Source organism: Hermetia illucens, chromosome 5 (genome assembly GCF_905115235.1).
Source record: "Hermetia illucens chromosome 5, iHerIll2.2.curated.20191125, whole genome shotgun sequence".
NCBI lineage: Eukaryota > Metazoa > Arthropoda > Insecta > Diptera > Stratiomyidae > Hermetia > Hermetia illucens.
Genome location: NC_051853.1, coordinates 23,673,898 through 23,685,326, shown reverse-complemented (window position 1 = coordinate 23,685,326; position 11,429 = coordinate 23,673,898). Strand labels below are relative to the sequence as shown.

Genomic DNA, 11,429 nt, shown 5'->3' with positions numbered 1-11,429 from the left:
ACTTGCGACGTAAGTCTAGGACTCCAATGAACATTTTCATGTCATTCCATTATTGCGGACATCAGCAGTCCCGTATTAGGCGCAGACTTCCTAGGCCACTATAAATTGCTAGTGGATCTGCAGAATATTTCTTTTAAAGACTCCGTAACCTCGCTCAGGTCTTTAGGAAAACTTGCCACCTGTTCAACCGTTTTTCTACCATTTTTGAAGAAGTAGCTGACCCTCACATTCGCACGCTTCTTCAAAAATACAGCAACATAACTACCTTAAGCAGTCTCCTGCAGCCAGCTAAGCATGATGTACAGCACCACATCCGCATTACTGGCTCCCATATCCCCTCGAAGGTGCGTCCATTACCACTCCTGACGCTCATTGCTGCTAAGAAAGAGCTTGACATACATTTAAGGCCAGGTAGTGTACCCGAATAGCACAAGGCTGTCCTATGGAAGGTCGGGGTTCAAATCTCACTGGTGGCATTGGAATTTGTATCGTGATTTGACGTCGGACACCAGTCGACTCAGCTGTGAATGAGTACCTGAGTCAAATCAGGGTAATAATTTCGGGCGAGTGCAATGCTGACCACAGTCAGTATAAGTTGCGTGGACATCTTCTCTTGTGTTCAGAGACTTAGCAACGGAGTTGGTAAATTCTAACAAATTGATCACAGTTACGGGATCACCATTGCTATTGCTGAGGAGGAATTCGACAATGGAGGAATACTGAAGAGGAATGGAAGTTACACTACCGTTGCAGGAGCAGCTGTGCCAAAAGAATACTTAGATGAGTGGATAGGACTAGTATGAAAAAAAATGATTTCGAAAATTTTCTCCAGCTTAATTAAGAAAATAAAAAGTTCTATCAGAAGGAACGGGACCATGTGACCGAAAGAGTTTGAACTCCCGTCGCTTGAGTGAGCCTTAGATGCTCTACAAATACTGAGAGTGTGCATTTTTGATTATCATTTTCGTAATAGAATGTAGGGTTCTAACGTTTGACAGCATATCCTTTATAGGACGATTTTCGGGAACTTGAAGTGTTGAGTAATGATTGTTTGATCATTAAAGCAATTCAAATAAAGCCTTATTAGCTCGCTAGGCTCGGAAAATTATAATAATGTTGAATGTTGACTGTTGAGGCCAATTGAATGTTGATGGAAAAATGTTGGTTACACTAAAGGTGCTTTCGGGGTGAAGCAGTACACTGTAGGATAGACTGAGGGCGATGTGTGGCTTTCCAGGGACCTAGCCTTTCGTCTACGAAGACCGTAAGTGAGTGATGATAGCCACACCCTGTACAAGGATGATACGGATCTAGACTAGGGAGTCGAAAAACACCTCCCCCAATCTAGGGTGTCATGCGAACCGTGCGCGTTGCATAGTTTGTTGTCGGGGGTAACTGACTGTATTCGAACGGACATCACTGATAACTGGTTGTCTCAGTAAGTAAGTTTGACCTTACCGTGCTACGGAGGGCCATGGCACAGCGGACCTGCTAACCCGCATACTCGTGGGAATCAAATGAGTATCTGTATCGAAACAAAAAAACTACAACCAAACAAGCGGGACCCCGTACTGCACACAAACTGGTTAACCGGGCGGAGGCACATCTCCGAAATACTGAGAGCCAAGCGTCAAGCGGTGGATTGGAGATCAACATTGGTGTACTGCGAGGGTAACAAACAACAAACACCACTGCTCAAAAGGCAGGGGTAAACATCATGAGATCAATATATCAGACGTCAGGAAGGAGACCAGTCTTAGTAGCGCAGCTGCTAAACGGTACCTGCATTACCTTAAGGATGGCCTGAAACTAGAAGACGCCCTTAAGAAGGTTCAGGATAGACCTATCTTTATCGGAACTAAGAAAGCGGGGAGCAGTGGAGATTAGCCCGTATGAAGGGAATGCTCTCAGAAAATCCAAACCTGAACCCAAGGGGGAGAAAACCCGGGCAGCTGACCTGGTGAAGGCAGGAATTGGAAAGCTCGTCATTTGCTATACTAGTGCGGTTAAGGTCATTCGACTGGCCATACTGTCAAAAATTCCCGAGCAAATACTCACTCGTGAGGAGTAAGAAACTATCGAATTACCGAGATACGCTTTCGAGCAGGTCATATTCTAATGAACTGCGTGACCATAGTTCCTACATTTCCAGGCTGGGAAGAAGCAGAATTGTCAACGTATACCGGGGGTGATATACCAGGAGCACATATGGTGACAGTTTTTCTCCCGAAAGCCACAACAATTGAGACCGAAGATCTCATGAACCTTCATAATCACTCAAAATGACGATCTCCACATGCGATTATGGAGAGTCTTCAGAAGCAAGGTTGAAGGCAAGGGTAGACTCGTCACGATCGGGGTAGATGACCGATCCCTGGAGGCAATCAAAGGTCGGAGTTGCCATATCAACTATCGATTTGGCAACCTATTTGTGCACTTGTACAAAGTAAAGCCGAGGAAAGACCCCTCGGTGGAGACACCGGGTGAAAAGCATACCGAAGTCCCCAAAAACTCTCGAAAGCCAGGGATCCGCCAGGGAAATAGACCTGCTGCTCAGTGAAGAGCAGAAGCTGGGCGACCTAGACCTAGGACTTCTAGGGTTCAGCGTAGACAGCGACGCGCAGGAAAACGGTATATCGGAGGAGGAGGGCGATACTCCGACAGTGGGAAATCATTGTTTTAATCCGTAGGAGCAAATATGAAGATACCCTCTGTGATAGAATCCAAACTGGACTAAGGGTAACTAGTGCCTGGTGCAAGAAGGTGTAGCTGCGTCTCAATCCAGTCAAAATCACCATAGTACAATTCACTAGCAAACGTAAGCTCGATCACCTGAGAGCCATAAGGAGACATGACATGGAGGTAAAACAAGAAACAGAGGTCAAATATTTGGGAATTATGCTAGACTCAAAATTACTCTGGAAGGCGCATGTCGGAAAGCTGCGAGAGCTCTGTTGACTTGTAGACCCATAGGAGGAAAAAAATGGGATTGCAGCCCGAAGATACTACTATACACTATACACGGCAATAGTAAGGCCAATGATTACCTATGGGGGGAGCCAGGGAGTTATACAAACTTTAAAGATTGGCTTGTGTTTGTATCACTGGGGGAATGAGAACATGCCCGACGGCATCCCAAAAGGTCCTTCCGGGATTAACCCCTGTCCATCTGCGCATACAGAAGCAAGCAAGGAGGGCAATATTCTGAATGGCCTGGAGTATCAGTGAGGCTGGAAAGGATAAAAGATTGATATTCTTTCTAGGCGCTATCCCGAATTATTAGTACCAAGGGATCACATAACAACGAGGTTTCACTTTGATAAGAAGTTTGAAACACGTTGGAGCAACAAGGCAAACTGGAAGAGCGTGGCTATGACATACGGTTTAAACTAGCAACTGATTACTTGGTACACTGACGGATTCCTCAAAGCAGAGGGAGCCGGTGGCGGTGTCATTGGTCCAAGGAAACTGTACTTGGAGCCAATGGGTAAGCACACTAGCATATTCCAGGTGGAAATATACCCCATAGATGGATGTGCTTCGTTTAATCTCCAAACGAAGTGCAGGGAGCAGAACATCGCTATTCTCACCGGCAGCCAAGCAGCGATCAAGGTACTTAGGTCCAACCAGGTGAACTCGAAACTGGTATAAGAATGCCTTGAGAGACTGAATACGGTCGGCTCGTCCAACAATGGCTGGATACTCTGGTTTCCAGGCCATGTTGGGTTGGATGGCAACGAGACAGCGAACGAACTAGCCCTTCTGTGGAATCGGAAACGGGTTCATGGCTACAACATTAAAAAGTGAAGAAGAACGGTTGGGGGAACTATACTGGGCGGGCCTACTAGGAATGGAGCGGTCCAGGATGCATATTGGGGGATACGAACCCAAGCGCACAAATGATTGCCTAAACCCCACGAAAAAGAACCTCCGAATCATAGTGGGAATTCTCACTGGTCACTGTCGGCTAAATTATCACCTAGGGAAGATAGGGATATCTTCGGACATTACCTGCAGGTTCTGTGCCGAGTGTGATGAAACCTCTATAAACGTTCTGGGAGAGTGTTTGCCATTTGTGCAAAGTAGGTCGAGGAATCTGGGAGAGATAATTTTGAAAGATTACAACAGTTAAAATAGAAAACACTTGAAATAAACATATGTCAGAGATTTCACAACATATGTGACAAGGCAAAGGCATTTTCATTAATAAAACGTACAGTAAAAATTTATTACAAATTAAGACAAAAATTAATAAAAAAATTGCAGAATTAACAAATCTTAAATCTAGGAACATTTGGCTGGTTATCGTTTACTGCTTTTACTTCCTAACCACGGCCTCCAAACTTTGTTTTTCTTACCAACATCAACTTGACCCATTTTCTGTCTTTTCCGCTCGAAAATCTTTCTTCTGATTTTCTCCAGAATATCTCGCTTGGTTAGTAATATTTTGCATGAATCACTTTCGGGACATTTTTTCAGGATGTTGACTTCTATATTCTGGTCCTTGCATTCTGCATTCCGCATAATATTCGCGACATTGCCCGATTCGGTATCTTGTAGAACTTGCACATATACTCCGTTAACGTTCAAAAATCTATTCACCTCCATTGCACACAATTCGAATCCTCTAACAAATTTCAGATAATTTTTATAAAGATCGCGCACCCGAGATAACTCCTCGTCTAATCGCAGAACCTATGAATAACAAATTTATCAAATTTAGTCAAAATTGTTCTAATAATTCATTTTTCGGTTTTAACTCACTTCATCTTCTCTATTGCTGGAGAATTTTTCCAATTGCATTTTCCGCTCCAAAACCAACCGAATCTTTCTGGACTTGTTGCAACGAATTTCACACTACAACTGACACTGAGCCGGGAAAAATCAAAACATTTCAAGTGAATTTTCCTCTGCTTAAAATCAACGTCCAAAATAAGATAAACCACGTCGCTTGGCTGGTAGTGTCGCATCTAAAAATAGGCCCTGGGAACCAAGGATAGTTGCGTGACACAAACATTTTTCTCCATTCATTCAAGGAATGTGTTCCTATTTCGTATTTATCATTAACCGTAATGAACACATGTTGACTGTCGCTTGAGAGAAGCCAAGAGAATGTGCAGAGGCCAGACTTTCCCACAGTATGACTGGAAGATGTCCTTAAAATAGAATTTCAGGCTAATCAATGAAGGAGTTGTTTGGCGACTTGGATTTTATGTGTGGCTGAAGTGAATTGTTCGTAAGTCAAGTTCAAGGAGCATGCATGCACTGCACTTAATTAATAGCTGAATGTGGTTCTATTTTCGGACGATTTAGAAACCGGCACCTGTTCAACTGGCGAGAAGGACTATCCAACGTTTATGTCAAGCAGCCATATAGCTTAAGGATAATCGTTGTGAGGGTGGTTTCAGACAGTTTTTAATTACAGTTGATTATTGATTGGCAGCAAGGATTTGTCAATTTCCAAAGGACGATTTTGAAGGGAAAAAGTTCTAAATGTCCATCCATCGTTCTGTTCACGTTTTAAATGAAAAGATACAATATAATCGAGAAAATTAAGTCACTTAAAAACTACTAGGATCAGCAATCGAATCTTCTAAAATTATTAGTCAATCTTTAGTTCAGTGCTTAAGGATATGATGTTTGCTCAAGTGAGGTTCTCAAAATAATGCAAGTTAAACTAAGGCTGTTACCAACCGTTATCCCGAGGGGACTGACTATAGCAGATAATTGCTGGGCACAAAGGCAGTAATCAGCTCCCGAGAGATAAATTCTCGCTGAAAAACGCAATGTAGGGCCTGTGTTTAATAACCCCGTCACGTCTTCTCTCACAATTTCTAGGCTTGGAGTAAGCTACGAGTCTATTAATTTTAGACTTAACTACAAATAGAAGACAATATCTAATCTCATAATGAAGGGCATTTGTTTACTTTGGGGCCGATCTATTTCGACACTTTGCTCAATAAACGAATCGACAATTGATAAGATTTTAGGTCTCCCCAAATTTCGAAACTTTATTTATGGCTACAACTTTTGGCTATTGGAAACGGACTATGATGAGTTTTAGCAATGTGCACACGCGTCTCGACAATGCTCACTTTCTCCAACTCGAGTGGAAATTTCAACAATATAAGCTTGGTATTCTGGGCCTAAGAATAGTAAGATGATGGGATTCCGGAGAGTGCTCCTTTCCCTCTTGCGGCAATGTTCTTCTTTATTTTGGAAAACCGAGTGGTAGGAGCAGCAGGTTTCTAACAGACTTTTGACTGCAAGGCTTCTGTCCAGGTTAAGGAGCATCACAGTTTCACAATGCCACGCACCAACGGAGAGTTGCGAAATAGTACAGAAGGATGCTCTCCACGAGCAATTACGCTCAGTTCATGGGAGGCTTCTTAAAAGTTATATTGTGATCGTGATTTGTGATCTGAAAGTTCAGGTGTGCTCTGACTACACAAAACCGCATATGTAATGGGCAAACACTGTTTCGGCGCCCGTAACAATAACGGTGAGAGGTTTGGGGATTCCTACAACGTCCACCGCCTCGTCATAGATAGCACATTGTTCGAGTGAAGAGGTAACCGACAACGAACGAGCAATCAGATCGACCACTTCGCGATCAACAGTAGATTTATGAATTGTTTCCTGTATGTGCGTGACAGGAGAGGCGTTGGCATCGTCCTGATGGTCGCTTACTTTCGCTTGCGTGCTGAATCTGCCATTGCTGCCACGGTTGGGGAGCTTCGACCGCTAAAATTCAACATTGACTGCTTGCATGATTCACACGGGCGTCATAAGAGCTGGCTGACTGCGGAATCGTGAAAACGGATCGATAAATGAACGGACGCGCTAAAACTCCGATACTGAGCCAAATCCAGAGACTTTTGGAGTACTGTACGTCGTGACAAGAGAGAATTTGCTATTGCGCTGGTGTGGGAAGAGGAAGATCCCGCAGATCGCAATGTGCAGAAGTATATACCGCATCACGAAGGAGCTTGCATATGGTCGCAAATCTTTCGGTGATCCTGTGAGAGACTTTAACGATGATGAGCCACTCAAGAGGTGGAAAAAACACTCCACCACTTATCTTAACAGTATCATATGTGGCGAGGTTCCTCCTTTTGTTGATTAAATGGCCAATCGCTGTAATATGCGGATACAGACTGTTCCTTCAAATAGAGGAGAAATAATTTCGGCCATCAATGCATTGAAAAAAGTAAAGCTGCTGAGCTTGAAGGTCCACCCGCAGAGTTATTTATCACTCAAGCTGTAGTTAGCGCAGATCGGCTGCTTTTACTCATATGGAAATCTTGGAAATCCGAAAAGGGGATGATGTTTTTGAGTATGATTAGAGGGGTATCTGCGTGATCCCTGCTACTGCCCTTGCTGAATGATAATAGCTAAAATAACTCTGGAACGCATTAAAGAACATATCGAAGGCTTAATCGACAGTAAGCAGACTGGTTCCACACTCCATCCTCGACCATTCACCATATAAACACCCTATGAATCATTTTCGAAAAGTGCGTGGAGTTTAGGTCATCGATGATGATGTATCATACATACCCTACAAAAGATGATAATCCAACTAGAGCAAGGCTACAGACCGCACTTAGATCTCCGCAAAGGATGGAAATATAATCTGTAGCGTTATCAAGATCCGAAAGAAATTGTCCAATATTTACAATAGTTATTGACATCCAACTCGATGATAAGGTTCGGAGACCCGTGTACTTTCAGCGTTCAGGAATATGTTACGCTGTCAAGGCCGCCTTCGATTAATTCGATTAAGAGCATTAGATTAAAGCAGCAATATGTGGCCAAAAATGCAACAATGCCTTGGTGATTTTAAAATGAGGGTATATCTAATGAATGATATCCTTATAATATTCGAAATTGGAGTTTGACGTGGAGGTTATCTAAGGAAATTGGAAATTGACGCCACCCACGTTGAATATAATACGTAACCACGTTTGAAGTTTGTCGTGACTATTATTATGTATATAACATTTCTTTGGCATCTGAGCCATATTTAACCTTCAGGTAGGAGAGCCTTACCTGTGAAACTGAGTCGAAAAATGCACAGCTCCCTTCCAAGTTCGTTAAGCCTGTAGGCTCCGCTGCTGACTCGTTTCAATTGTCGTGCAACTTACTTTTCTTCGATCTATAAGTGCTTTTTCTTCTTCCCCCACTCCTTCATTATTCAAATACTATGAATTTGAACAAAAGCCTCGAAAATTATTATTCTTTTAACATTCCCGCAATTGTGATTGTCTTGCCTTCCGAAAAGTTCAGTGGAATTCCATCCGACCTCGTTCCTTTCAAAAGGACTTTCCCAATAGTTTCCGGTTTTTTAATCTGTACTACATAGAACCTATCTCGATATACGTACTCTTTTTAAAACTTCTACTTGCCTGATGGACTGCTCCGCCACTACTGATATCACCTACTGCATGATTTCATACATATATGTATTTCTCGTCAGTCGTAATGGATGACTATAGGGAATAGAATATATAATCATATAAAAAGCATTAAATTTCTGGATAGGTACTTATCACGTGTTGGCCTTCTACTGGGCGGCGTGGTAGGGTTCGGCATAATGGTCTTCCTCCTTTTCTTCAGCCTTTGTCCCGTTCTTGTAAGTTACAATTATAATTTGAATTTCGTTACTCGCAACAGTAGAATCAAATGAAAGTACATCCATTGCAACCGGCTTGCAATAATACGGTTAAAAAATTTGCACTTTTGGGATTTGTTTTGAACATTATTGAAATTTTTAGGATGACCTAATTTGGTGGATTTGGGGCTAACGCCCTCTAGGAACGTACGGCAAGACAGAATATTACCTGGTGTATTGGCAGGATCATCATCATCAACAACGGCGCAACAACCGGTATCCGGTCTAGGCCTATCTTGATAAGGAACTCCCACACCATCAATCTCAATCAGGGTAGACTTTTCGGGCTGGATCATCATCCAAACGGATTAAGTGACCTGCCCACCGCAACCAATTAAGCCGGATTTGATTCACAATCTGACGGTCATGGTATCGCTCATAGATTTTGTCTCTGTGTAGGCTACGAAATCGTCCACCTCATGTAGGCGGCCAAAAATTCTTCGGAGGATTCTCCTCTCGAACGCGGCCAAGAGTTCGCAATTTTTTCTTGGTAAACACCCAAGTCTCCAAGGAATACATGAGGACTGGTAAGATCATAGTCTTGTACAATAAGAGCTTTGACCCTATGGTGAGACGTTTCGAGCGGAACAGTTTTTGTAAGCTGAAATAGGCTCTGTTGGCTAAAAACAACCGTGCGCGGATTTCATCATCGTAGCTGTTATCGGATGTGATTTTCGACCCTAGATAGGAGAAATTATTAATGGTTTCCTATCTTTACTGTTTTCGCTTGACCAGTGGCATTCGATGTTGTTTGTTTTTTGGCTTTTGGCGCTGATGTTACCACCATGTACTTCGTTTTGCCTTCATTAATGTGCAGCCCGAGATCTCGCGCCAATCATCGCCTGCTCGATCTGGATGAATCTCGGGTTGTTCTTCCCATAATATCAATATCGTCAGCGTAGGCCAGTGGTTAGGTGAACTTAAAGAGGATGGTCCTTCTGGCATTTACGTCTGCATCACGAATTGTTTTCTCCAGGGTGTGAATTCTCCCATAACCGTGTACATTTTACCCTGGCTATGCTGTCATCTGCGGCTTTGAAGTATTCCATATTCCACCAGTTTTTCCATCACTTGCCGTGGAGAGAAAATCTGATCTGTTATTGATTTGCCTGGAGTGAAGCCCCTTTGGTATGGGCGAATGATGTTCTGGGCATATGGGGCTGTCCGACCTACCAAGATAGCGGAGAATATCTTATAAATGGTACTCAGCAACGTGATACCTCTATAATTGCTGCCTTGCGGGATATCCGCCTTTTTATGTATGAGACAGATAATTCCTCGTTGCCAATCGTCAGGCATTGATTCGTTGTCCCAAGCCTTGAGCATCCACCGACCCACTGCTTGGTGTAGCTGGTTGCCTCTATATTTAACCAATTCGGCTGTAATTCCATCGGCTCCTGGCGACGTATGGTTTTTTAGCCGGTAGACAGGGTTTCCGCTAGCTGCTTGGCAGCTCCATCTCTGTACAGGGAGCGCACGTTCCATGAGAAAATGCGCAAATCGTCATTCCTTTGTCGTTGCCGGGTCCGTCGTTGTGTTATCAGTCCAGTCCGAGGCTCCTGTTGTGGCTTTGTAACAAGTTGTTTTCTATGTAAGGTTGTCAGCTTAACGCAACCCCAACCTGGAGCCCCAGTTGGTACAATTTGTTCCGCTTTTAGGTGCGGGAGACTCGCCTTCAGCCTTCTCCGTCAGCAGCGTTTGATTAAGAAAGAGAAGGTGGAGATAGGTTTTGGTATTATAGTAGAGCTTTCGGGGTTGGTTGAGCAGGCGTTTCCCAGATTTTATGCTCCATCGTGGATATCAATCCACTCTTCGTCCTGGGGCCTATACTATCTTTTGACCAACGGTTCTGGATAGTATGCCGAATAAGGTTTGTGATGAAATTTATACCGAATATGTTCACGGAATTGTTCGAAGAGTGCATATTCAAAGAAATCTTTTCACATCATAGAAGCGGCAGAAGTTGATACTATTGCCTAAAGCCGGTAAACCTCCAGGTAAATCATTTTCCAATAGACTCAAATGTTTTCTAGACACTATGGGGAAAATGTTGAGCGACTAAATTACAATTGACTATCTCCGGTTATCGGGGGTGAAGGAGAAATTTCAGATCGTTATTAGGGGTTCCGTAAAGCCGGATCAACTGCTGATACCATCAGAATGGTTGTACTAGCAAATATTGCGTGGTGGTGACCCTGGATGGGAGGAATGTATTCCACTGGGCCAATTGGTACCTTATACCTACTTACGAGAGCGGACGACCTGGTATGATACCGATGATGGACCCATGCGGGTGTCCCACAGGGCTCCGTATTGAATCCACTAGTTTGGAGCCCCATGTGCAATGATGTAATTAACCAGTGAGGGAGTCACGGTATCTTCCAGATGCTGTTTGTAATCGAGCGAAGCAATTAGTGCTGTTGAAGCTTAGTTAGAGAGCGTTGGACCCAGACTTGCGGAGGAAAAGACGGAAGCGGTTCTCACTACCAAGCGCAGCAAGAGTAATTACGCCCGCATTAGAATTGGGCTCGGGAGATAGCGCTGCATGTTTTAGGCAATACGCATGAACTGACTGCGGTATATATAAGAATAGCTCTAAGGGTGTGTTCTGCCTTCAGGACCGTCTCAGATGATGCGGCGTACATCATCTCGGGAATGATGCCGGTTGACATCCTGGCAGACGAGATAATGCACATATATTATATAACGCCAAGTCCATCACTCCAGGTGAAAGAAATCGAAAGGAAGAGGTCCA

The 11,429-nt window shown here is 43.5% G+C and overlaps 1 protein-coding gene across 1 annotated transcript; it reads right to left on the bottom strand.

Annotated features, from left to right (window-relative positions):
• Positions 1–4,210: 4,210 nt before the first annotated feature.
• LOC119657795 lies at positions 4,211–4,924 on the bottom strand. The gene is made up of 2 exons (XM_038064879.1): positions 4,765–4,924; positions 4,211–4,695 (listed from the first exon to the last, which is right to left on the bottom strand). The coding sequence occupies exons 1-2, from the start codon at positions 4,801–4,803 to the stop codon at positions 4,303–4,305; spliced, it is 432 nt and encodes a 143-aa protein (XP_037920807.1). The 5' UTR covers positions 4,804–4,924; the 3' UTR covers positions 4,211–4,302.
• Positions 4,925–11,429: the final 6,505 nt, after the last annotated feature.